General features: G+C 44.6%; 10 protein-coding genes across 10 annotated transcripts; 6 read left to right on the plus strand and 4 right to left on the minus strand.

Annotated features, from left to right (window-relative positions):
* Window positions 1-524: 524 nt before the first annotated feature.
* PGRI_093050 (uncharacterized protein) lies at window positions 525-1,424 on the minus strand (the record flags this gene model as incomplete). Its single annotated transcript, XM_040797018.1, has 1 exon — window positions 525-1,424. One exon carries the CDS (start codon window positions 1,422-1,424, stop codon window positions 525-527), a length of 900 nt encoding a protein of 299 aa, XP_040650448.1.
* Window positions 1,425-2,379: 955 nt separating this feature from the next.
* PGRI_093060 (putative Ras family GTPase (Rab4b)) lies at window positions 2,380-3,279 on the plus strand (the record flags this gene model as incomplete). The annotated part of the gene is made up of 1 exon (XM_040797019.1): window positions 2,380-3,279. The coding sequence occupies one exon, from the start codon at window positions 2,380-2,382 to the stop codon at window positions 3,277-3,279; it is 900 nt and encodes a 299-aa protein (XP_040650449.1).
* Window positions 3,280-3,475: 196 nt separating this feature from the next.
* PGRI_093070 (NAD(P)-dependent alcohol dehydrogenase) lies at window positions 3,476-4,635 on the minus strand (the record flags this gene model as incomplete). The annotated part of the gene is made up of 3 exons (XM_040797020.1): window positions 3,476-4,402; window positions 4,451-4,573; window positions 4,624-4,635. The coding sequence occupies 3 exons, from the start codon at window positions 4,633-4,635 to the stop codon at window positions 3,476-3,478; spliced, it is 1,062 nt and encodes a 353-aa protein (XP_040650450.1).
* Window positions 4,636-5,120: 485 nt separating this feature from the next.
* On the plus strand, window positions 5,121-7,121 carry PGRI_093080 (Vanillyl-alcohol oxidase, C-terminal subdomain 2; the record flags this gene model as incomplete). The annotated part of the gene is made up of 4 exons (XM_040797021.1): window positions 5,121-5,352; window positions 5,420-6,694; window positions 6,755-6,930; window positions 7,029-7,121. The coding sequence occupies 4 exons, from the start codon at window positions 5,121-5,123 to the stop codon at window positions 7,119-7,121; spliced, it is 1,776 nt and encodes a 591-aa protein (XP_040650451.1).
* A 75-nt stretch (window positions 7,122-7,196) lies between these two features.
* On the minus strand, window positions 7,197-9,982 carry PGRI_093090 (Het-C domain-containing protein; the record flags this gene model as incomplete). The annotated part of the gene is made up of 4 exons (XM_040797022.1): window positions 7,197-7,452; window positions 7,512-9,339; window positions 9,424-9,596; window positions 9,651-9,982. 4 exons carry the CDS (start codon window positions 9,980-9,982, stop codon window positions 7,197-7,199), a joined length of 2,589 nt encoding a protein of 862 aa, XP_040650452.1.
* A 1,104-nt stretch (window positions 9,983-11,086) lies between these two features.
* On the plus strand, window positions 11,087-12,142 carry PGRI_093100 (uncharacterized protein; the record flags this gene model as incomplete). The annotated part of the gene is made up of 1 exon (XM_040797023.1): window positions 11,087-12,142. The coding sequence occupies one exon, from the start codon at window positions 11,087-11,089 to the stop codon at window positions 12,140-12,142; it is 1,056 nt and encodes a 351-aa protein (XP_040650453.1).
* Window positions 12,143-12,818: 676 nt separating this feature from the next.
* PGRI_093110 (Clr5 domain-containing protein) lies at window positions 12,819-14,630 on the plus strand (the record flags this gene model as incomplete). Its single annotated transcript, XM_040797024.1, has 2 exons — window positions 12,819-12,892; window positions 12,953-14,630. The coding sequence occupies 2 exons, from the start codon at window positions 12,819-12,821 to the stop codon at window positions 14,628-14,630; spliced, it is 1,752 nt and encodes a 583-aa protein (XP_040650454.1).
* A 334-nt stretch (window positions 14,631-14,964) lies between these two features.
* PGRI_093120 (WD repeat protein) lies at window positions 14,965-17,771 on the minus strand (the record flags this gene model as incomplete). Its single annotated transcript, XM_040797025.1, has 3 exons — window positions 14,965-16,643; window positions 16,695-17,416; window positions 17,476-17,771. The coding sequence occupies 3 exons, from the start codon at window positions 17,769-17,771 to the stop codon at window positions 14,965-14,967; spliced, it is 2,697 nt and encodes an 898-aa protein (XP_040650455.1).
* Window positions 17,772-18,098: 327 nt separating this feature from the next.
* On the plus strand, window positions 18,099-18,489 carry PGRI_093130 (DNA-directed RNA polymerase core subunit RPB10; the record flags this gene model as incomplete). The annotated part of the gene is made up of 4 exons (XM_040797026.1): window positions 18,099-18,134; window positions 18,190-18,248; window positions 18,311-18,397; window positions 18,447-18,489. 4 exons carry the CDS (start codon window positions 18,099-18,101, stop codon window positions 18,487-18,489), a joined length of 225 nt encoding a protein of 74 aa, XP_040650456.1.
* A 1,649-nt stretch (window positions 18,490-20,138) lies between these two features.
* PGRI_093140 (uncharacterized protein) lies at window positions 20,139-22,215 on the plus strand (the record flags this gene model as incomplete). Its single annotated transcript, XM_040797027.1, has 6 exons — window positions 20,139-20,264; window positions 20,318-20,419; window positions 20,474-20,524; window positions 20,641-20,785; window positions 20,852-20,863; window positions 20,924-22,215. The coding sequence occupies 6 exons, from the start codon at window positions 20,139-20,141 to the stop codon at window positions 22,213-22,215; spliced, it is 1,728 nt and encodes a 575-aa protein (XP_040650457.1).
* Between the last annotated feature and the right edge of the window lie 4,240 nt (window positions 22,216-26,455).

Here is a 26,455-nt window from a genome sequence, read left to right on the forward strand (position 1 = left end):
GGTTAGAGAGATTTAATATATTAAATTTGTGCTTGTACCACCTTATATTTTCTTTTGAAACACAATTTAAGTCTCATTATATAGAATCCAACGCGCTTAGAGACGATTCGGTGATGTGTTATGATGGAGAGAAGGTATGTCAAAGCAGTTCTTTGAACAAAAGGAAAGAAAAGAGCTAAATTACTTCTACGTAATTTTAAGCTTGAAACGTTTCAGGTTATGTGTGCTTAATGTAGCTTTACATTCTTAGCTCACAATCTACTATGTATAGTTTTCAAGTCCAATCCAATTCAACATCGCTTTAAAATTGCCAAAAGCAAAGCGCTTATGGAGATAAACAATACTGTTATACAGGCCAAGGCCAAGCTCCCAAACCGGGGTATCAAAGTTGCAAACATCCATCCCAATCATCTCTTATTATAACATTAAGGCCCATCATCAACATCAGCCAGGTGGAGCCATGATAACCCAGCAGTTAGAAAGCAAAACGCAAGGAAAAAAAGAAAGAAAAAAAAAGTTGTCATTTAGAATCCCCAAACGGCGGCCGCTACCACGGCAATAGTCACCCAGTACCCGCTAGCATGTAGGACCATTGCGACAGGCCCGGATGCTGAGGAAGAACTAGTCGAGCTTCCATCATCGGCAGTGGTACCGTTGGGCAAGGTGCCATTGATGTAGATGGTCTGAGTGCCATTCACATCGGCCACGCGTACAATACTGGAATTCTTAGGCACGGTGCCGTTAAAGAGAGACTCGTAATAGGTGCGATTATTGTTGTTGTCGCAACCACACTCGGAGTACTCTTGGCACACACAGACAACGGGGAGCGACTCGTTCTTGCGGGCATTGTCGTTGTAATAGTTGTAGTGGTGGCTGTAAGGATAGGCGTAGGCGCTGTACAACCAAAGACCAGGGAAGACGCCCAGTGCGGCTCCACCGAGCACATAGGGGGCGATACCTCCACGGGATCGGGAGCCAGACTTGTAGGGGGTTCGACCACCACCAGCATAGTAGTTACCTCCACCATATGTTGCTCGAGTGCCAGAGCCGCCACTGGTTGTACCACCAACATTGCTTGAACCACTTCGACTACCTCCGCTAGAACCAGAAGAACCGGTACGGCCTCCGCTGCTTGAACCGGAGGAACCGGAAGAACCAGTGCGACCTCCGCTACCACTTGAACCGGATGAACCAGAAGATCCAGAAGATCCAGTGCGGCCTCCACTGCTTCCTCCGGATGAACCACCACCGCCTCGGCCTCCACCACCACCACGCCGCTTCTCAAGTGTTATAATATTTGAGTCCTCAAAATGCAGGGAGTCCAGGGGGTCATGTTCAATAAGATCAGTAGACTCTGTTTGAGGAATGGTCAGGGATGTCGCCCTGGAGAGTAGAAGGAGTGTTGTAACCCAAGTGAACTTCATGATGAATATGGAGGAATAAGAAGGAATCAAAGTTGGGGTTGAAGTCCGGGAAAAAGGTGAACGGTGGATGACGAAATTCTGACTCTCTCTCTCTCTCTCTCTCTCTCTTTAAGAGATTTACAGGTTTCAAATTTAAAGAAAAAAAAGTCAAAGCAAAAAAGACAAAGCAAAAAGACATCAAAGCACAGCCTCGGGCAATTTAGCGGCTGAATACGAAGTTGGAGTTCTTTATTATATAGTTAGGCGTATAGGCACTGCCTTGGAAAACTTATTGTTGTAGATCTCTATATACTCCATCAGCCTGGAGAGTCTGATCATCTCCATTTAGTATCTGATCCTATCCATTGATATAGTAATTATAGAATTATAGAATTATAGAATTATAGAAATATAGAAATATAAATTTACAAGGCGAAATGCGCCTTGATCTTTTTACAAAGAACTTGACTATTATATTCTTTAATCTATAATATATTTTTCTATTTTAACAAGTAACATAGTCAATTAAAATTCAATATTCTCTACTCCGTAGTTAATAGTCAATAGTTAATCAATAGTTAACTAGTTAGTTAAGATGTTAGTTAATATCAATAGTTCAGAAGATCCCGGTCGGGCAGCTTCCCCCCCCCCAAGTCAAAGCTACCTTTCTCTCATATATTCCCCCCCCCCAACTCATTCCCCATATCTCTTATGGCACGCCAAAGAGGTCTTTCAAATGCCTCTACTACTTCCTCGGTCTCAGACCAGGTAGAATCTCTCCATCCCTAACCCCTGGAAACTGCTAATGCAAATAGGAACTGGGGAGCATGTACGATTACCTCGCCAAAGTTATCCTCCTAGGACCAAGTGGTGCTGGAAAGTGAGTACTCTATATCTACATAGTATATGGTAAGATCATCTGCTGACATTGGATTCCTTGAAGGTCTTGTGTACTACACCGCTTCGTGAAAGATGAATGTACAACACTCCAATATCCACTGGCTTTCCCTCTCTCTTACTGACATATTCAGGGCGAGTACTTTCCTCTCAGACCATTGGCGTAGAATTCGCCTCGCGCATTGTGAAACTTGGCACGGGCTCGCGTCGGAGACGCATCAAACTCCAGCTCTGGGATACTGCAGGCACAGAACGTTTTCGATCCGTTTCAAGATCATACTATCGCGGCGCAGCAGGGGCAATCCTTATCTACGATGTCGCTTCCTACGCTTCCTTTGCCTCCCTCCCGACCTTCCTCATGGACGCCCGCGCCCTCGCTTCCCCAAACTTATCCGTCATTCTGGCCGGGAATAAAGCTGATCTGACCTCCGACGCCCAGTCCGATTTCGAAGATAACTCCCGCCCGCCTCCTACCCCATCTAGTACTTCCAGCAGACAGTCGTCCATCCCATGGGATATGAATGGTTCAATCCGCTCAACTAGCATGATGGGGACGGGGACCAGGTTGACTGCTACTCGTGCCTCGGAAGGCAGAGAGGTTAGCTCCGAAGAGACATCCCACTGGGCGGCCAAGTCCAATATACCTGTCGCTGTGGAGATCTCAGCTCTGACAGGGGATGGCGTGGAGGAGGTCTTTAATCGACTGGCGCGTATTATCTTGACTAAGATCGAGCTCGGTGAGATCGATCCCGATGACCCGCAGAGTGGAATCCAGTACGGGGATGGAGGTCTATATGGTAGCGACGCTTCTAGTATTAGAAGTCGGGCGACGTTGGATGAGAATTCCGTTCCCCTCCGCAGGACTCGTCGAAAGGGCAAAGCTTCTGGCACGGGACATAGTTGGAAGAGCGGGATGAGAGAATGGGAAGATGTTTTTCGCTTGGGCTCTGGAACTCACCCAAATCAAGGGTGTTGTTAATATTTGTATCACCTTGGGTACATATGGTCTTTTTCTGTTTTATATTGCACGATACCCCCCTATTGGCCTTGATCATTTCTATATATTTTATTTACTCTGCATTTCAACTTTTGATTCATCTCTCATTCAAAATCTCCTCTAAAAAAAAACAAAAACGCCCCATTTATAACCCAATATTTCGTTCCTATAACGGATTTTACACATCAATACCAGCAATCAAGGTCTTAATACCCTTTCCAGCCTTGACCTCAATAAAGGCCTGTTCAGCTTGATCGAACTTGACTGTGCCAGTAATCAACTTCTTGACATCGACCTTGCCGGACGAAACCAGTCCAACAGCAAGCTTGTAGTCTCCGCTACCGTACCGGAAGCTACCCTTGATGGTCAGCTCCTTGGAGCAAGCCGCCATGATAGGGAACTGGATCTCGCTGCGGCCCATGCCACCCTGTACGTACGTGCCTCCGTTGCGCAGGACATGGATGCCCGTGTGCACAGAGGGCTCAGCGCCCGAGGCGTCAATCGCCACATCGGCACCAGCGCCGAGCCCATTCTCCTGTCGCATGCGCTCGGCGTTCTCAGTGGCCGCAGCCTTGCTGGGCATGAATGTCGACGTCGTGGCGTAGTCCTTGGCAAAGTCAAGACGCTGCTGCTGGATATCCACGGCGATGACCTTGGAAGCACCGAAAGCAGTCGCCACGGCGCAGCACAGCAAACCCACTGGGCCAGCACCGAATACAACCACCGACTGACCGGGACTGACGCCGGCTTGACGCACGATGTGTACGGCAACAGCGAGAGGCTCCATCAGGGCTCCCTCCTGCAGGGAGATGTGCTCGGGGAGCTTGTAGCAGAAGTCCTCGGGGAGAGTGTAGTACTTGGCAAGGGTACCATCATAGGGCGGGGTCGCGGCGAAGCGCATGTCCTCACACAGGTTGTACTTTCCGGCCTTGCAAGGCTCACATCGGCGGCAGGAGGTGCCGGGCTCCATGGCAACCCGATCGCCCACCTTTAGGGTCTTGACGGCTGATCCGACTTGACTGATAATGCCTGCTGACTCATGTCCGAGGACCATGGGTTCTTTGACGACAAATGAACCGATCGAGCCATGTTCCCAGTAGTGCACCTGGGATACGTTAGTCCGGGTTCATATTTCCGAAGCATGATACCATACATCACTACCGCAGATACCGGTGTACTTGACATTGATGATGACATCGTGGGGGTTCTTCAGCTCGGGCACTGGGCGGTCTTCAAATTTGACCTTGTGAATGCCCTGGAGGACGAATGAGAGGTTCTATATGATTGTCAGACTGTTTTATTTTTCAATGAACAGTCGAGTCCTACCTGAGCTGCCATTGTGTATTGGAAATTCTGGAAGAAAATATAAAGATGAAAGGAGAGAAATGTACGTGAAATATATAGAGGGAAAAAAGGATTAACCGGGAGAATCCAATGAACCGAGAAGAGCTCCCCGCAGGTCCAGACAAGTCTTGGAGATATGTGGATCGGCCTTTTTTTTTATTTAGCCGGGACAATATTAACCGGAGTGTCTCTCCTTGGTGAGGTCACAAGGGACTAATTGGTCAAGTGACTTATAGAATACAGTCAATACTTATACAATTATACAATTATATATGATATATACATTAATTATTCTATATATTATATATACTATTATACATACAATCTGACTATATTCGTAAAAAGAAAATAAAAAGTAGCGGATGCCAAGACCCCGGAACTCGGTCCGTCCTCCACTTACCTCTCTCTCTTTCTCTCTCTCTCTCTCTCTTTTTAGCTTTGAGAGCTTCAAGAACTTCAAGAGCTTCGTTTCTTCTACGATGGTCTTCAATGCTCTTACAATAGGGGCACGTAGTCTCCGGACTCGACCTGTACCCCGCCTCGTACGTCACTTCGCAGTTTCAACTAAGCAAGCCAAGGAAAACGCATCATTCAAGAGTCAACTATACGAAAGCACCCAGCAGCGTCTAAAGCGGGAGCGTGCTGAACAGGAAAAATTTGCCCAATATCAGACCCAGTCCCCAGCTGGTCGTTCTGCCGCCCTGGTCTTCGGTATGCGATGCCCCGAGATAACCTTCCATTTTCCTCCGGGTTGGCTAACTAAATCCGCAATCTGTAGCATTGGTTTTCTTCTCAACTGGTGCTTATTACCTCGGATCTATCAAGCCTGCAGCTCTACCTTCATCGTCTACGACTCCCCTCTCCGAGATCGAGGCTCCAAAACACAATGTCTCTCCCTCCAACCTCCAGGCAGCGTGGGCTGATTTCATCGAGATTCTGGGCAAGGAAAATGTGTCAACTGCAAGTGGCGACTTGGAAATGCATTCCGGATCCGATTGGTCCTCCTACTCGCAGAAAGAGAATGAGAAGCCCTTCTTGATCCTCTACCCGTCAAGTACCGAGGAGGTCTCGCGCATCATGAAGGTCTGCCACCAGCGCATCATCCCCGTGACCCCGTACTCCGGTGGCACGAGCTTGGAAGGCCATTTTGCGTCTACGAGAGGTGGTGTGTGCGTGGATTTCCGTCGCATGGACCGCATCTTGAAGCTCCACAAGCGTGACTTGGATGTTGTTGTCCAGCCTGCTGTTGGGTGGGAGGAGTTGAACGAGGAGATTGCGAAGGATGGGCTTTTCTTCCCCCCGGACCCTGGTCCCGGTGCGATGATTGGCGGTATGGTCGGAACTGGATGCTCGGGAACTAATGCCTACCGGTACGGAACAATGCGTGAGTGGGTGCTGTCGCTCACTGTGGTCCTCGCCGATGGCACCATAATCAAGACTCGGCAGCGACCGAGGAAGTCCAGTGCTGGTTACGACCTGACCAAGCTCTTCATTGGCAGCGAAGGCACACTTGGTCTGGTAACGGAGGCGACCTTGAAGCTGACGGTCAAGCCTCAGAGCGAGAATGTTGCTGTCGCAAGCTTTGGCACCATTCAGAATGCTGCTGAGTGTGTGACCAATGTGGTGGAGGCTGGTATCCCTGTCGCTGGTGTTGAGATTCTGGACGATATCCAGATGAAGTGCATCAATGCCAGCAAGACTACCAGCCGTCAGTGGAAAGAGTCTCCCACCTTGTTCTTCAAGTTCACTGGCACCCCAAATGCGGTTAAGGAGCAGATTAGTATGGTGCAGAAAATTGTGTCTAGCACTTCGGGGAATACCTTCGAGTTTGCACGTGGCAAGGATGAAATGGCAGAACTCTGGAGTGCTCGTAAACAGGCGCTGTGGAGTGTCATGGCGATGAAGAGAAACCCGGATGACCACGTCTGGACGACTGATGTCGCGGTCCCAATGAGCAAGTTGCCCGATATCATGGAGGCAACCAAGGAAGATATGACCAAGAATGGCTTGTTGGCCGGAATCTGTGGCCATGTTGGAGATGGCAACTTCCACGGTAAGCTATCGCCTTGATTTCGACATCCAAAGTTATTCGACACGTGCTAACAACCGACAGCGATCATCCTCTTCAGTGATGGTGAGAAGGAGATAGCAGAGGGAGTCGTGCACCGCATGGTGAAACGAGCCGTGGAGATGGAGGGTACTGTTACTGGGGAGCACGGTGTCGGTCTCGTCAAGCGAGACTACCTCGAGCACGAGTTGGGTGAAACTACAGTTGACACAATGCGCCGGGTAAGTCCTGATATACATTCGAATTCGATCTCTGAATCCAAATATACACTGTCTACACCCATGGAGCATACCACTGATACACATGTCTGCATTTCTAGCTGAAATTGGCTCTTGATCCACTCCGCCTGCTCAACTGCGACAAGGTTATTCGCACCGAACAACCGGCTCCCGGGGAGGTTAAGGAATGGTAAATTCCTTCGCCGGCATCCACTGCGACAAGATCCATCACTACCCCAAAACTATATCTGGGGCAATGCTGAGGCTACCTAATTCGATTCCGAACCAGACCGTTCATGGTGATGGTGATGGTGGTGTCGGTGGTGTCGGTGAGAACGTTCCTCATCATCGCTGCCTCCACTGTGAGAGCCCGAGCGGTACCTGGGGCGCTCCTCGCCCTCATATTGTCGCTCGGGGCGGTATCCATCACCGCTCTCCCGCTGGCCATATCCTTCCTGGGGCCTATAGCCAGAATTCTCATATTCATTGTACCCAGGTTGCTGTCTACCATATCCAGAGGACTCCCTATACATTTGGTCAATATAAAAATAACTAGCGAATAACGAATAATCAAGTCAACTTACTGTCCATATTCCTGACGAGGCGGGCCTCCGTATCCATACTGTGTCTCGGTACGTTGATATTCAGATTGACCACTTTGGTAGGTCTCCCGTGTCTGCTCCTGATAGTAACTCTGGCTTTCTGACTGGTATTGGCGGTGGTGCTCCTCACGGCGGAAGTTCTCCGCTGGGGGTGCGTAACCAGAATACTCATCGCGACGCACAGGTGGCTGTTCATAGACAGTTTCACTTTGATATTCATATCCGCCGGGACGAGGACGGTATTCTTCGCGATGAACTGGGGGCTGACCGTAGCCTCCGTAGCTTGGTTCACTTGGTTGTCCATATCCACTCGGGCGAGAGTCCCCTCCATACTGCTGGCTCTCATATTGGGGTCGACTCTGGTAAGAATTCCCGCTGTCATAGTTCTGAGGCTCTGGGCTATCCCGGCCAGGCTTTGAGCCGCTATCGTTGAGAAGCATAGAGCCCATGCCTCCTACAAGGCCACCGAGTATACCACCAAATGCGCCTCCTCCCAGAGCCTCGGAGGCGAGGTTTTCAATATCAGACTTACCAGAGCCACCGGACCCTTGGCCTTCTCCAGAGCTGCCGTGAGACTTGGGAAGAGCGATGGGCTTGCCACATCCGTGTCCACAATCCTGCACGCCATCTTTGTGGTTCCTGCCTTCAAGGACACCATCGCGGCTCAGCTGCTCGCGGAGGATGTCACGCTCCTCATCATCCTTTTCGCTCCACCACTTCTCCACAGTGGAGAACATGATTTGGCGCATGTCGACAGCTCCATCACGTCCAGACTCACGAAGGGCGGGGTGGTGGAAAACACCAGAGATGATTCTGTCAAGGGTTCGGTCGATATCGATATTCTCATCATCCCAGCATGACATGAGCTGAGGAACCGACCATTTAACAACAGCTGACGCAATACGACCAGCTGGTTCATTCAGGATGTTTGAGAAGTGGTCTTTTGAGAGCATTGAGTGAGTCGGATTTGAGCAGTCATCATCGTTAAAGACAACGTGCTGCTGCTCCCGGCTGCTCTGGATCACTTCGGATGAACCGGTCTCGAGCTCGGACTTGACCTGCTTGATAATGGGAAGGACATAGGGAGCCAGGATAGAGAAGACAAAAATGGTGATTTGATCCTGGATTTGCTCAATCAGTTCGGGCAAGACCGGGATCTTTTCGATGGCCTCATTGATTTGTTTTAGCAGGTTGTCATGCCACTCGAGGACTGGGTAGATCTGCTTCTGAACATTGTCCAGGTAGATAGCCCAATCTTCAGGTTCACGAGGGTTGACGTTATCACCGTCATGCTTGGCTTCGTCTGCCTTTGATTTGAAGTCATCCATCTGGCCGGTCTGGTCGTTGCTGTCACCAAGCAGTCCATCGGGAATCTTGCTCAGCAGGGTCTGCAAGAAACTCTCAGAGGAATCCTGGTTCTCCGAGTTGGCGACGACATTTTCCAAGCCCTCAATTTCAGACTGCATTGTCTTATCGGACAACTCTCCTAGTACGGAATGGAAGAAATCAACTCCGCCAAAGGTTCCGGTCACGATTGGGTAGACTTCGTCATTGACACCTCTAACTTGCAGTTTGGTGTTGCGTCCGACGTGAGGGAAGACCTCTGTCTCTCCCATTTCAATCAGGCTGAGTTCAGTGTAGTTAGAGTGAGCAGCGTAATCTTCCAGGCAGTGTAATCCAGTGCCCAGCAGTCGTAGAGCTTCGTATAGGTCTTCCTTGTTCCCAGATTGGCCGTAACGCCGACCCATCTGAATGGAGCGGCCGAGCACACGACGAATCAACCCAGCCGAGGTATCAATACCCACATCCTCTGTTGCGATGTAGTGTTTCAAACCTATGTTTTTTTTTTAAGTCGGGTTAGTTCCAATATCGACCGCATGATCAGACTTCATACCGGTTCGGGGATCCACTGAAAGCTCTCGCTCTTCATCGATAGGGCCACGCAGTCGACGATCGTAGTCACGGGCATCCTCGCCAGTGGCGTATCCCAAGGGGTTATCGATATGTTCTGTGGGTTGATAACATCCAAGGCGTTCCGTGGTAACCTCAAACTCCCCGGTTCCGTATCTTATCGGTTCTCAGCAAAAAAATATACGTAGTTTATCCATTTTCACGACTCACCCAAAGCTCATGAAGCCCAGCACCCAGAGCAGGATACGAATAGCTTCAGCACTAACATACTTGACGGTGCCCACATCGACAGCTTGGCTATAATCACGCAACCAATTACCGAAGTAGACCCGCTTCACGTCCAGCTTACCGAATTTCTTACCACCGGCGACTCTCGCCATGAAGAGAGTCAGAAGGGCATCCTCAATATCCCCATGACGCCAGTTTTGACCTTCAAGGCGGGAAAGAGAGGCGATGTTGCCAGCGCCAAATGCGTATGCCTGACCGGAGAAAGCGATCAGGACCAATAGGGACAACCCCAGGTTCTGTAAAGACAGACCCATGGTTGATAATATGTAAATTTTTTTTGTTTATTTTGCAGAAAGGAAATGAGAGAGAAGAAGCAAAGAAGCAAAGAATAATAGAAGAAGAGAAAGAGAGAAAGAGAGAAAAAGATGTCAACCCCACCAATGTACACACACACTTGTCAAACACTGGTGGGGGAAGATCATTGTGCATGGTCTTGGCAATGTATGGAGTACTCCGTACATAGTGTGTACATAGTATGGTGTACATATAGTGTACATATAGTGTACTCCGTACAGAGTACAATATTTATATGTTATTTTTAGTCCTTTCTAAATCTTCTTTCTATTTCTTATTTGGATTCAATAATAGAATATAGAATTATAGAGTATAGAGTATATATCATGTAGGAATATAAGGGGCAGGGGGAATATAAATTAAAATAAGATGAGAAAAATAGTCAAACTAATCAAACTAATCGAAGAATATTAAACTAATTCAATCTACTCCGTAGAGGGACTAAAACTAAATGAACTAAGAATAGGAGAAAAGGGGATATAGGGGGAAAAGAAGAGAATAGGAGTCAAAAGCCGCATGCGGTCTCGATTCCGTCTGTCTCCGGCTTCACCGCCGTCTCCTTTTTCTTTTTGAAATATATACTCTTCTCTCTCTCTCTCTACTTCCTTTTCTTATATCTCTAAAACATATGTGAGATCCTTTATCTCTCCGCTTATCTCACTTCCAAGGTTTCCAAGGTTTCCAAGGTTTCCCCGCTGCGCTGATGCGCCCCTCTTGATTACCCTTTACTCGGGACCTTACGATCTTTCCCTTGCCTCTTACTCTGGTTTCTATTCAGGATGCATCACACAGTTCCTTACTAAGAAGCTGTGACTTAAGAAAAAAAAAAAGTCCCGATGGCACGCGATTCATACTCCAGTGAGTCGGCCTTTCCCGTGAAAAACCGACTGGGGGAATCTGGATCGCTTCAGCGTACAAAGGCGAGATCAAGCATTGAAACTGGACGGGCTGCTTCCTATCATATCTTTCCATCTCGAGATTTCAACAAATCCCATGATCAATTCCCCTTTCCCGATGTTGGCGACAATTCGCATTCTCCAGTCAACCTCAAAAAGCGCAGCTCTATGGCTTCAAGCATGGCCATGCATGATCCTACACCGGAACAAATGTGGAACACTGAACAGTTGAATGGTTCTGAACGCAATATATCCTCCGAAGCTCTCGACTCTCGCCCTCACAAAAGCAAGTCAATAAAACCCAAGGTCCATATCAAGCCCATTCTCCGGAAACTCTCCCGGGATGATGCCCCGTCGACCTCAATCGATCTATCGCGATCGTCCACTGACCAAGAGGGGTTGGGCATTTACATGAACTTCGAGCGGGAGCGCCCACGCAGCGGGTCCCTAACAGGTGTGACTTTTAAGAGAACCCCTTCCGGCCTTCACAATCGATCTACTAGTGGCACATCTCAGTTCTCAAATGGATCAGGCTCGACTGCGAGCAAGCCTGGATCCCAGTATGTGCATCCCATGCGACAGACGCCTCGAGCGTACACTCCACCATTAGGCCAATCCTACGAGGAGTCGAGCCATGACAGTGATGAACTGGCCGAAAGCCCCGACTCAGAACCTGCGTCTATCCAAGAAACCCGTGCCTCTTCAGGCCCAGCCCTACCTCGGCTGTCATTGCAGATCCAAGATGATTCTTTCACTCGTCTCCCCGGGATTTCACAGACCAACGTGACCAGCCGGCCGTCCTTTGGATATTCGCGGGAGACTGATGGTACTGCATCTCCAATGTCCAGAACGTCTCTCGACTTCGTTTTCCGATCCCGGACACGAACTAGCACCGATCCTATTTCCCGTGCCGCCACCGTTCAGGCTGCCCGCCAGGCATTTGAGGAAAAAGAGGCTGCGAAAAATCGCCGGCTTGAGAAACAACAGATTAAAGCCGAAGAGAGGGGCTCCCGGCGTCGCTTGAAGCGACACATGTCGGAAGATCCTGAATCTCCTGTGCATTCTAGAGAGGAGATCTCTGAAAAGCCCCACAGATCCGTGCCTGAGGGCCAAGAACCCTCGGTCTCTTGGAAATCTCAATCCAAAAGCACATGGGTGCTTTTCATGACCTGGCTTCGAACTCGAGTGTTCAAACTGCGACGAAAGATCAAGAAACTTCATTGATTCTGACGTCTTTCGCCGTTTATTTTCCTTTGTCTTTTCCTTTGTTTCCTTTGTTTCCTTTGTTTCCTATGTTTCACCCTTTCTTTTTTTTTAAAAACCCCTTTTGTTCCAAGTTCGTACTTCCAATGAGCGAGCGATTTGATTGTTCCCCTGGTGTTTGATCTAGGAGTTTTTTTTTTTTTTTTTTTTTTGTGCACCTTTATAGGGATTTCGCTCAATATGAGCAGGGTACATGGCGTCTGGATTGCTGTCTTTGCAACGCATGCGTTTAGCATCTCTAGGCGATTGCAGGTCGAGTGTCCTGGAGATAGGGACATAGCATTTCCGAGGGCATTTTTTTATGCATGGGAAACGAGAGATGTGGGATATGATTCCCCGATGGTGACAGGTCAAATTATGCAATGAAATTCATACCATTATTCAATTGTACACTCTTAAGGTGTCTTGTCAATACCAAGGGTTGTATCATTGTAGTCACGTGCCCAAACTGCGCTCTCCGTCTCTTCCCCAAATTTCCCCCCAAGGACTACGGCGCACAGCAGCGACAACAACCGCCTGATAAGCTCCACATCTTCCAGCTTTATCTAATTCTTCTAAAAGACGCACCTCCACGGAGGGGAGCGTCTCCTTCGTCATGGTTTATGATTGGTCCGGCAAGCGGGAAATCTGCTTCCAGATGTATATTCAGGAAAAGAAGGCATTGGAGGAGATCATGGACTACATGCGGACTGCCTGTCAGTTTGCGCCGAGGTGAGTGTATATCCTCGTCTTCATTCGTTAGACACCAATTGACTTTCGTCATATCTCTAGCAAACGTGCCTTTCAGACCCAGTTCAAAAGATGGGGTTTTCCGTCGAAACAAAATCCAGCGCACAAGAATATCGAGCTCGTCGCCCGAGTAAAACAGCTTTGGGAACGGAACACAAGCCAGCGGGATATGCTTCGCATCTTGAACGATGAAGGCTTTGAGATTAAAGAGAGGGAATTAATGCGAGTGCGCGCAAAGAATCGTTGGCTGCTGCGGGTCCCCAACGGAATGAAGTCACAGTCAAATGTTGAGGAACAAGCTGTCCCGCCGGAGGATGAGGGCCTACTCGCCTTGCAGCAGGAGGTATACAAGGTTGAAAGCGCACTCGATGATCCACATTCTCTCCCTACACAGCCAGATTCTGAACGCCCACCCACCGACTCCCCCGCTCTCTCACCAGAGGTCATCGCAAAACGCCAAGAGCGACTAGACCGCCTAAAGACCGAAAGTGCAGAACGTTGGGCATCGCGAAAACGTCGTCGTCGAACTCGAGGATGGGCCGGGCTGCCGGCTGACCCTCCGGGGCCTCCACGCTTTCCGTCGGAGACAACCATCGATGAGAGCAAGCAGTATCTCAACCTAGACAACACTATGTACCGCCAGACCCGAGACCATTTTCAGCGAATCTGCGAAGAAGCGGGCTTCATCAAGAAAACCGCAGCTGGTCCTGAGAGATGGCAAGCTGCGAAAGACAAATTGATTCAAGAATCCGCGCACCTCCAACAGGTGTTTAATACAGATCCTACCCAACGCGACGCAAAGGCCCTTGCACTCGATGTTGTGTGTACCGATGTCACCAAACGAATGCGGACTCTGGAGAGACGAATGACAATCGCGGAGGCGAAGAATGCCCTGGGGATCAACCCGGAAGAAAGTCGACAGATTCGAAATGCGTTCTACGATACTTTGAAGGTAGATCATTTCACAAGCAAGCTAGAGGCCGGCGATGAACACTGGAGAGAGCTCAAAGAGCAATGGATTGCGAACTCGGAGCTGCTTCAGCAAATCCTAGCGTCTGGGCCAGCCGACCCAGATCACGGCAACAAACTAAAGGCTCTGGAAGTACTCTGTCGCGATGTCATGAAGAGACTTCGAGATGACCAGACGAAGCGAGATCCGGCACGTAAGAGATCCTCGGCACGTGCCGAGTCTCGAAACCAAACCCCGACAACCTCCTCTATGGGAGGCATGCTAAGCAACGAGATCAGCAACGGGATTAGTACTTTGGCCTCTCAGGCGCTGGCCAGTGCACCCATTACAGCTACTGATATTGGGGATATGCAAATTGACCCTTCGCTACTCCAGGCTGCGAACGACCCATCCTTCTCAGCCAATCCACACCACGACCCAGGCAATGGCTTTGAATATGTGGACCCTATGCTCAGTTCCGCATTGATACATACTCCCGTCTGGTTTCAGGTTGGTTCGAGAGACCCGTCGCAAGAAACAACCCAAAAACCTTGGCTCGAAAAACTGGCCACACGAACAGTGGAAGAACTCCGGCAATTGATCGGCGCCAGGTATCCCTATTCAATCATCACCCGAATCGAGGGCATTGACAGGGATGAGGAAGGGAACCAGATTCCATTCTCAATCGACGATGATCACGAATTGGACGCATATTTGACTCATGTCCACGGAAGGAAGGCGTTGCTTGATTTTACCTTGGGACAGATCTGAACAATGTCTGCCCTGGTGGCAAGGCGTGAAATTCGGTTTAGCTACACAGCGTTATTACCCCTATTTGAAGATAACATATGGAACTTTACTGTAAGGAATAAGATAAATAATATATTCTTCCTTGGATATGTAGTTACGAGATGGTACCACGAAGGCCTGGTGTAGTAAAAGATAAATCATGAAGTTTTTTTGGGGGGAGGGGTCCTAAGGTGACCGACCATATACATATACATTGTTCGCTGTTCACAATTCCAATGTTCAAAAACAGAAAATCCCTGTTAACCGCTACACCTGTGCACCGAATAAGAAACCGCCGTGGACCAAAACCATGGGCTTAGTTGGCGCCGAGTGTTTGGACCACGTTCCTGAAAAGGACCCCAATAGCAGGCAAGGAGAACGATGGGGTTTCACCAAAGACACTGGCCAGTCCCTTGGTTTGAGCAGAAAATTCTTCCACGTCGTCGGATTGGGCAAGTGGCCTCTCCGGACCACGGTGGAAGAGAGTTGCCAATCCATTGTCGATTTGGCCGGTCACATCACGAGACTGGTTGTTCTGGCTCTTCTGAGAAGCCTTGTCCAAACAGCCGAGCCGCTGCACAGTTGCTGCGGAGTCAACAACGATGTAATCACCGGAATAAGAATCTGACAACAATGCAACCGGAGAGGTTTGCAGGGTTTCCTGGAAGACCACCTCAAAGGATGGAACATCGTAGATCTTGATTTGGAATCGCACCTTGCGGCGTTTCTTGTGTGACGAACTCGTAACAATTGCCAATGACTTCGTTCTAGCATTCACGGCAATGAGCTGTGAGGTCCCGGTAGGAGACTCCACAGAGTCTGATGATTGGATAGTCTTAACGACATCATCGACTGTGTCCCAGACAGCCACCGAGCGAGTGGAAGCAACGATCAAATGGCTTCCCAGGAAACTTGTTGAGCAGGGGTTTCCAAGGAAAACACCGGTGCGTCGGTAGTGCATAGAGCAGTTTCGTGCATCGATCAGGAGAACAAGACCATCATTTGCAGTCGATGTTGACGGCAGACAGACGGCCAATACTGAGCCATCCTCGGAGAAACTCATACAAGCCACATCCAGAGGAGAATCTTCGATGGAATTGAGACATCCCTCCAAGTCAACAGTGCCACGGCACTTCCACGTGTTCAGGGGCTGTTCTGGTTGATCTTTGGCTTTCAGACCGCTTCGGTATTTCGCAGTTGGGCACCAAAAGCGGAGAACAGCGTCGGAACCTAGAGTCGCAAACTCGTGGGCACCAGGGCGAGCCACCAGACCAAGCACGGCTGAGTGGTGATTCTTAGAGAAATGAGGACCGTCAACACGTGTGACCAGTTCCCATGTGTCAGAGGAAGCGTCCCACTTCCAGAACTTCAAAAAGACCTCCGGACGGAGGGTGGCAGTCGATTTGGCATTAGAAGAGCGATCCAGGGCTTCCACGTCCTGGGGGTGGGGGGCCCAGGTATCGACCGTCGCCAACCACTTCGCATCATGCACAATATCCAAGTGCTTGACATCGGGGGCAACGATTTGAGACCCCTCAGGGCTGACGCTCAAAGTGGTCGCGTTGGTTCGCGCTAGGGCTTGGCGGGATATATTGGAGTTGGCACGGATATCATATGTCTGAAGCACGGCCGCATTTGCAGGCTGAGAGCCATGCTGGTTCTGAGTAAGCTGGTGGGAAGCTGGGACCGCCACAATCAATCTTTCTGGTTGCTGTGGGTGCAATTTCGCCACAACAGATCCTTTTGAGGACTCGACAGAGCCTGACATATCTGGGCACAACTGCAATCCTGTTATGGTAGTGAGAGGTTGCAATTCTCTCGTAGACAAGATCATGACAGAGTTGTCGGCCAATTTAACCACATAGGAGCTGCCACTTGCGGAGACGACGATGTTGCAGATAGGGGAGGAAAGATGGGGAAGGAATTGCTTCCGGCCAGTGTCCAATTGCCAGAGAACCATGACCGACTCCTGGCCACCCGAGATGATGTAGTTGCCTAATGACAGTGAGCAATCTCTTTCTAAAACATGTATACGAGTGAACATACCGTCTTTAGACCAACGCACGGTGTTCACAGAGCCTCGGTGCCAATGCAACTTCCTGGGCGAAGACCTCTTATCACTGATGTCCTTACCAAAGAGGGTATTCAAGACATTCTGGTAGATCAGAATAGAGCCGCCGCTCTCTCCTACTGCTAGATCGATGGTTTCCGAGCCTTGGACCTGGATATCAAAGCAAGTTGCATTGACTGGAAGGGTCGCTTCGCGCCAGGCGTACTGGACAGTCTCCAGGTGCTCGAGATCTGCGCTGGTTGTAGTACCCATAAATAGATGCTTACCATCACTGGCGATGATCACTCGGCCATCGTGGGTGACCTTGATGCTATTGATCTTCTGACTAGTCTCGAGGGCGGTAGTGCCTTGGATCTTCTTGTCTCCCAGTGCGTTGATCAAAATCTGTCTTTTCCCATCCTTTTGCACGATGATAGAGAAGGAAATAGCAGCTGTGTTTCCTTCTTTACCCACTGAAGCGAGGCTCATTGAAACGGTTGTGCAGGTGGTCTCCCAGCGAGCGATGCGCTTTCCGGAACTCCAGTTCCATTTGCCGATAGAGCCGGAAGACGTGAAGATATAGAGGTTTTCCTGGTCCTCAGGGCAGACGCTGAACCCAATTATCTGCTGGCCAGCCTCCATTTGCAATGTACGTGATAGGCGGGAGGTTGAGGTTGCGAATACTTGAACGGCCGTGTCGAGTCCGACAAGGAGATATCTGTAATAGAAAAAGGTCAGAATGCGTCTCGCCATATGTCGGATATAAAAAGCCCTCACGCTTCATCGTCGGTCAGAATTGGATCTAAATTGTTGTAACGACCACCAACAGGGCGTGAGAAAGACCACGGCGCGGGGCCTTTTTGTTTAGTCTCAACATCTTGTGTTTGGACATGGTCATTGGAAACAGCCTTTACACTGTCGGTTGGTTCGACTGTCTGCTGGCTTTGGCTTTCATTGGCTCCGGAGACTCTGCGCCTTTTGGATCGCTCTTCATTTGACCGGGCAGGCTTCTCGGAGGCCGCATCGCTAAGCCGGGATCGTTTTTGCTGTCGTGCTGACTGATTGGCCGCCATTTTTTTTTTGCATGTAAAGCAGGACCGAGAAAAAGAATAATGAAAACGTTCAAAAGTAAGTTGTGCGACTCAGACAATCATAGCTCTTACAAATTGGGACACAATTGTAAAGACTTGAGTCTGGGGATCTTCATGGCAGATCCGTCTACATTTTTTTCCAAGGGAAAAATAAGGCGGGGATTAATGGCAGAAAATCGCATTTCTCCTGATTGGGTTAGATCAACCTCTCGATCTTCGCGGGAAAAAAAGTCTGGAAAGCGACATCATTCACCTCCAATCGACCTTCATTTCTCATTCTCCAAATTATCTCCTAAGTTAATCGCCAAGATGATTATCCCCGTCCGTTGCTTCTCCTGCGGCAAGGTAAGCAGGTGTTTTTGAGTGATGTATGATCTTTTTACTAAATTCCCAATTGTAGGTTGTCGGTGACCTTTGGGAGCGCTACCTGCAGCTTTTGGACGACGGTGTTCCAGATGGGTATGATAACCTCAAATCTGTCGCATTATTTTTTTTTTCTGGCTAATAACCTCTTTTTACAGCGACGCTATGGACCAGCTTGGCTGCAGACGGTACTGCTGCCGGCGAATGATCATGACCCACGTTGATTTGATCGAGAAACTTCTTCGGTACGTCTCTGATCATTTTGTTCTATGAATTGTTGCTCATTCTTCACAGTTACAATTCCGCCGAGAAAGATCGCTCCAAGGCTCAAGTATAAGTCATATTCTCACGCGAGTCAACCCGCCATCGACTTCAAGCCGAGGCCTTCCTGTCAAAAGATCACACAAATACCCCACTCTCCTCTACTGCCCGGTCATTCTAGGCCGATCATCGGCCTTTTACGTTCTGTTGACCAGGAGACATTGGGGGGCATATTGAAGATTGCAACAGAAGAAACATCGACCTCCTAAGCGTATAGGCATGATCATTGGTTTTGGCCTTCACATTCAAATACCAGTCTTGGATTTCTGGTTTCTCTTGGGGGGGGCAGTGAAGTGGTTTGAGACGTGATGGGTGACCCAGACTCCACCGGAGATGGGGTAAGTTCCTCACAAATGTTTCCGGTATCTGCATTTAGGGCGTTATACTCTACACATATGGCGTCAAGGGAGGTATTTGCGTTTTGGTTATTATTATCTTCAATAAATTTTACACAGCGGTTTGCAGTCTGACCCATCAATATTGGGCAAGCACCATTTGTAGCCCAACGCTGTGTTTTTACGCAAACGCCACTACTTCTTTGTCCCCCGAGGAACCTTGCGCTGTTCTCGATTTCCCTACATCTTGACTCTCGGCTAGAAGTATAGTCAGATTTGCAGATTGAATTGATGGTCTGACCTTAGAGGCATTTCCAAGTTCCTAGCAACCAGGTTTTACCCTTAGGAAACAAAGGTATATACATATGTAAATAATAAGTATACAATAGATGAGTTCCCAGTCTAGCCCGAGATAAACGAGCAAATTCCCCGCTTGAACGCCTCCGACGATCTCAAGAGCTCGAGACCCATTCTAGGTCTGTAGTATACCCAATACGGATATATCTATCTGCCCCGATTTGGCATCTAGGTGCTGTTGGTTTCTACTATTTTTTTTTCCCTTTTTTCTTTTTTTTCTTCTTTTCTGGGATTCGCAAACCAAAGGGCATCGATGCAATCTAAAAGAAAGAGAAAAAAAAAAAACCGAAGATTCTCAAATTCCTAAATTGGTTTTAATTCCTATTCGAGGGGTTAAATAGGCGCCGTGATGAACATGCATCTCAACTTTCATTATCCACTCATATAGAGGGGAGCTGCATTGGACTATACCACATTTAGGACGAAAGCGCTTCCATCAACTTCAGCCAATTAGAGACCGAAGATGTATTACAATAATAGCTATACAATTGCTTCATACTACACTTTTCTCATGGTCTTTCTTTCTGCAATTGACCTTCAATTTACATATTAGGACATTGTCAATGTCAAATCGGGACTCCACATTCAGCGCTGTATTCGATATACCATCCTCCCATCCTAACCATCCAAAAGTATGAAGTATTGAAGAAACAGATATCACGTGTAGTATACGCTAGGTAAGCGATAAGGGACCGGGCTCAGCTCCCTCAAGTGTTGCTTCCCCCATCCTTTTTTTTTTCTTTTCACTTGAGCTTTGTTTTCTTATATTCCCATATACATTCGGTTATGGCCGTCAGGTCGCCACTGTCTGTTCTACCCCACGTCAACTCCACAAGTCCGGCTTACTATTTTCCACGCTCAGTTTCAATGTAAGACACTTACTGTTTTCTACAAGCCTGGCTAATGCGTAAATAGGTCTCTTGATGGGGTCTTCGATGGGAATGAGAGTTCCCACCTTTCCGCTTCCGAGCCGATGAAGAACTCATCAGGGACTGCCAATGAAGAGGATTGCGATGATTGTGATGATTCCAATTCAAACGATGATAGCGCTCCTAGACCTATACGTGGATCTGCGGTTCCTTCTCAACCAGAGCTTACAGTATGTACAATGTGCGCGGAGCTATATATTGCCGTTGAGCTCACACTATATAGATTCAAACCGAATATCCGAATCATTTGGGGAACAGCCCAAGATCGGATGACGATGAACCTCCGCAGTCGGTGATACATGCTCCGCCAGGATTTGGTGATTTCGTACGAATCCTATCAGGGGCTGTCGCTGCGTCGACTAATGGTGTATCTATGTAGATGCCAACACAGCCCACTTTCGAGGGCACGGAAAAGTCACAGTCGCCATCAGTCAGTTCAGATGAGCAAACTGATATAATAAACGTACCCCCAAGGACGAGAAAGGTATTTTTCAAGACAGTCCTCTCCCATTTATACATGGTGCTAATGAATTTGATCCCGTTCAGTTTGGAAATAGTCCAATATCGCCACCCCCTTTGACAACATCCATCAGTCTTACCAATGATTGTACCGAACGAGCGACACCACGTGCACAAACAAGGCATGAGTTCGAGGAATTTGAGAGACGGACCCGTTCGAGTAGCTTGCAAGGTACAATAGCCGATTCCTTTTCCAAGTCCTTTTATTCGTGATAACCCTTGCTGACCCTGTCTTTAGACATCCCTGAAGGTATAACCATGAACGCAGATGCATTTTGAATCCGAGCAAATGATACTAATCTTAAACCAGGGCTAACAAGCAAAGAGGCCGAAATCAATGCCCTAAGAGCTGCTCTTGATGAATGCTGGACACTATGTAATACGCTGGCCAATCTTAGTTATATCCATCGAGAACGTCTCCTCAAATCTCATAATGATGATATGCAGGAGGATGCATGGCGTTCGTGTTGGAGACTTTGTCAGAAGCTTTATGACACGCGCGATGACGACTATGCATCGCAAATCCATCCGACTCTTGATCTCTGTCGAGATTTCTGCCAGGCGCTATTTGAAGCCCGTATTCGCGACACTGACCTATCTGACTCGGTCCTACGAGTGAGTTTTGAGTTGAATAATCACCTTTACAACACTCACGATCGAAATCTTCCCGATGCCTTCCGTGAAAGAACCTTGGATTTCTATATTACCTTGTGCCACCGTCTCATGAAACAGCGCACTCGCATCACAGAGACAGACTCTCTACTGAGTGCATGTTGGACATTAGCCGAGATGCTGTTCAGTATTCGCCAGAGCAAGAGAGAAGAGAAGCCACTGGATGAGGAGTTGTTAGGGTCTGCGGTTCAAGCCTGCTGGGAGCTTTGCGATCTCTTCCGCGAGGGCTGGACCCTCCATAATTTGCGCAACTCGGATAGGGGAACACCACGACCGAGCCAAACTACGTTCTCGCAGGCATTTCATCAAACCTCGCAGCAGTCGGAGCTGGATTTCGGCGATGACCCAATGAGCCAACTCGGCAACCCCGAAACCCCAACCACCATATTCGAAGATATTGCAACGACCTCGCCGGACGAGGCTCCGATTCCCAACATACTCGTACTAGGTTATGGGAACGGGCATAATAACCCTCATACGAAGTGGTCATCCAATGCATCCAGTATTTCCGAGCAATCCCGGTCGTCTAGCCACACGGCGTCCTCGGCCAATACCGTGACAACTATCTCGGAGGACCCAAACCTCACTCGATTAAAGATCTTGATAACCAAGGCTGCCATCATTAGTGGGTATCAACGGGGTGGGAGCCAGAATCTCTCATCATTTGTGAAATCACTCCCCTCGGATGCATTTGGCTCCGCAGCGTGGCAGACCTCGTTATTGAAGAATTATAGAAAGGTAGTGGCGTTTGACCCGACATTCAGAAGTGTTGGTCTGCAAGCCCGGGTGGGTGCCATTGATGTCGCACATGCATGCCAGGCAATGCTACAAAGCGGCCAGTACTCCTGGCTTCGTGACCTCTATCGGCTCGTCTTTGGGTTCCATATTGAAGAAGCAATGGGCCGCAAAGGTGTGATTATCCAGACATAGCATCTAGGTCTATCACAACCATCTTATACTGTGTTCGTATGCACATTTGGAGGAGTTAGAAAACCATTCAAAGTGGGGAATGGGGGACGAGGTGCCTTCCTATTGTGTACAGAACTAGTTCTATTATTCCATTATTTCGGGTATTCTCCCGTAAGGAGTTTTGGGGTTTGGGTTTGTATTATGGTCCATATGGGGAATCTCAATTTATCTTCAGCCTCTAGGATAAAGGGCATAAAATATATTTTCATTGCCAAGGTTCTTAGGGATGTTACATCGGGTTTAAAATTTATAACTCCCCTGTAAGGTGAAATGAACCTGATACAAGAATCTATATAAAATTTATAATTAGTTGAAATGAAATATGAGATTTATAGGCTAGGATAAATTATATCGATAAACTTAACTTCCTTAAAGCATACCCCCTTATATAATTAAAGCTTTTAAATCAGAGACTATTAAAAATAGCTTCGAAGTAGCTAGTTTAGTACTATTTATACCCGACCGAGTAATCTTAAAGCTTAATATTTAGCTTCGAACCCTAATACCCCCCCTAAGTTAGGGTAGTAATTTAAGCCGGAATTTTATACTAAAAATACTAGCTACTAAGAAAGATCTACATCGGTAAGCTTTATTAATTAAAGCTCTACTTTATATAAGGTCTTATAGCCTACTAAGTCCTTCCGACCGTATATTAAATTAACTTATAAAAGGCTTCCGCCTTATAATATAAGGTACTATTTTACTCACTAAAGAAAATAAGGAATTACGCGCCGAAAACGAGAAGTAGAAGTAAAAGCGTACTCGATCCTAAAGGTAGATACCCGCTGAAGAAGGTCTCTTAGTTTAAGAAGCTTCTTAATTAATTACTAGGGGGGTAGAAGTAGTGGAAGTACCTATACCCCTACTGTAAATAAGCGACTCGCCGGGTTTACACCTACGTATACGGGCCCTACTAAGGTATAGTAGGTACGGAAAATTAGGCCATAAAATCAATAGGTACCCCTGTAGATAGATAATTTTACTATATTTAATTTAATAGCGTTTTGGTTAAGATAAATAGAATTGAATTTAGTAGGCTGGGTGGGGTGGCTGACTGGCTTACATGGCCGACTCGCTTACCGAATACGTTACTAAGAAATAGACTAATAGAAAAAGGGTAAGAGTTATAGATTTAACTATTTTAGTAATAGGTACTATAATAAAGTACCTTAAGACCTTAATTTATATAGCTTAAAGCTAATAGAATTAAATACTACTTAAGATAAGTAAAATAAGTATTAATAAAAGAATCTTTACTTTATATATAGGAAACTAGGATATTATATAAAAGAATATAAGTAGAAGAAACTATATAAAAAATAGTAATATATATAAGTAATATATAAGGAACTATATATAACTTAAGAAATTAAATAAGACTACCTAAAGATAGACTCTTTAAAAGATCTTTTAATAAGATAAAGTAACCTAAACCTAGAAAAGATATTAGTAAGTAACTTATATACTAAAGGGTTAGTTAATAAGCTATATATTAATTATCTAGAAATTAACTAAGATACTATAGGAAGCTAAAGATAGACCTAATATATTCCTTAAGAATTAAATAACTCTTTAAAATAGTTTAGTAACCTCTAGAAATAAAAAGTAAGGCTTTTAAGAATATTAGTTATATTCCTTAGAACTACTAATAATCTAAAAATAATAAATATATTTTTAAATAATAAGTGAATAATCTTAGAAATACTATTAAATAATCCTAGAAACTATCTAAGTAATAAAGAGGCTACTAATAAGCTTATAGGATATTTTAAAGGAAAGATATAGTTTAGTAAACTAAACGAGTACTTTATTGATATAATAAAAGAAGGTAATAACTTAGTAAAATATCCTTATAAAGATTCTACTTATATATATAATGGATATATATAATATCTAAGATATAGTAGAATAGCTAGTATTATATACTATTTATAAGTCTAGTAAGCTAGATCTTAGTATTAAACCTTAGTTACTAGAGTAGATAAAGAAGTTATAATAGAACTAAGAATATTACGGAATATAGTATAATAGTTAATATATATATATATAACTATTAAAGCTATTTTATAATAGCTATAATAGGATATAAAATATATATTAAATATCTAAAGGAACTTTAACTAAGTAATATATTATACTAAGCCTTAGATAAATACCAAAAGGGTAGTAAAAGTAAGTATATATAATAGTTAATTAAAGAGACTATATAATATATATCAGTAAGTCTTATATAATTATACCCTCTAAAATAACTAATAAGTTATATATTGAATATTAGTATTATCTTATATCTTAAGATTCTTAAGTAATAAATAAAAAAGAGAGTAGATTAAATATCTTACTAGTTAAACCTACCTTTTTAAGTATTTAAAAGGAAGTAGTTTATTTCTTAATTTAAATAACTTAAAGGACTCTAGTTAAACCTACTCTATCTTTATACTACTTAATACTAACTAAAGAAATTAGTTAATAATAAGTAATATATAATCTTTACTACCTTACTATAAGATATAAAGCTCTTAATTACTCTTAACTACTAGATATTACTTTTCTAGTAAATATTTATAGTAATTATAAGGTACTTTATTAATTAAGACTAGAATTACTATAAGATCTTACTTAGATTCAAGTTATTTAATAGAGTATATTCTAATATAAATCTAAGTAAAGTACTTATAGATATCTTTAAAAAGCTTAATATTACTAATTATATATTAGTAATTATATTAAATAATATACTTAATAATATAACTCTAATATAGGTAGTTTAAGACTTTATTAACTCCTTTAAACTATTAAATAGCTTAATAGTTATTTAAATCCCTTATCTTATATATATTATCTAACTAAGCCTTTATAAACTACCTAGAGTAGTAAAGGTTAACCCTTAGAATAATATTATAGATTAGAATATTTCTAATATCTAAGTCTAAATCTAAGCTTAATTACTCTATATATTCTAACGTAAGTAAGTTATTATATAAACCTTTATTAAAGTAAGTATATTACTTTGTTTATTATTTTAATATACTTAATAATTATATAGATTTATAGATTTACTATATTTATTAATATAAGCCCTTAATATTATAATAATTTCGTTTATCTCTAGTTTAATAAAGTAAAACTTATACCTATCTAAGATATCTATATATATTAGAATTTAAGGGTTTTAATAATATAGTAAGCTATATAATAAATACTATAATAAAATTAGGATATAGAAATATAAACTTAGTAAGGTAGAATAGTAGTAGATTAACTACTTTCTATATATTATAAAGCTATTCTACTACTTTATTATAGTACTTTTAAAGACTAAAGAGATAATAGTATATTATATTTTTAGTATTTGTAATACTCTCTTTAATTACTTTAAAGATTTTATTATATAACTTACTTTAAAAATAATACTTTAGAAGAAAGCGATACTATAAGTCTTTAATACTAGGATAGTAAAGCTTATATCTTACTATATAAAGATAAAAGAGATCTATAGTAATCTTTATATAATTAGAATAATTCTTATACCCTAGTATAAGTTTTACTTCTTAAATATAGTATAGGGTATATTAGAGAATAAGTACTTAAGGATTACTTAGCTAATATAAGTAACCTAGATACTCATTTTAATATTTAGTCTTATAATTATTTTAATTTATTAATATTAAAGTATAAACTTATTAAATACTTTAAATAATATATATTATATTTATTATTATTATAAATAAGAATACTTATACCTATTATAGTAAGAAGAAAGGTTAATCTTTTAAAAGTTTAGAAGGAATATAAGAATAAATTCCTAATTCTTTTAACTATTACTTATAATATTCTTTTAATTCTTATAATAGGTACTAGAGTTAAATATCTATTTAACGTAGTATAAAATATCTACTACTACTACTAATATAAGTAGTTAAATATAAAGATAATCTAAAATATTATGATATTCTAGTATAAAACCTAGTTTAATATTAAAATAAAAGAAATACTTAATAAATCTATATTTTTAAATTCTATATAAGAAGTAAATAAGTAAAATGAGGCTACTAATATACTTAAATTAATTAATAATAGTAAGGATTCTAAGGATAATAATCTTATTAAACTAATTAAGTATAAATTTATAATAAAGAGTTAGCTACTTTATCCTTCTATAGTACTAAGTATATAAAAGCGATAGAGAAGTAAGTTTATT

This window comes from Penicillium griseofulvum (assembly GCF_001561935.1).
Source record: "Penicillium griseofulvum strain PG3 chromosome Unknown contig_13, whole genome shotgun sequence".
In the NCBI taxonomy this organism is placed as follows: Eukaryota; Fungi; Ascomycota; class Eurotiomycetes; order Eurotiales; family Aspergillaceae; genus Penicillium; species Penicillium griseofulvum.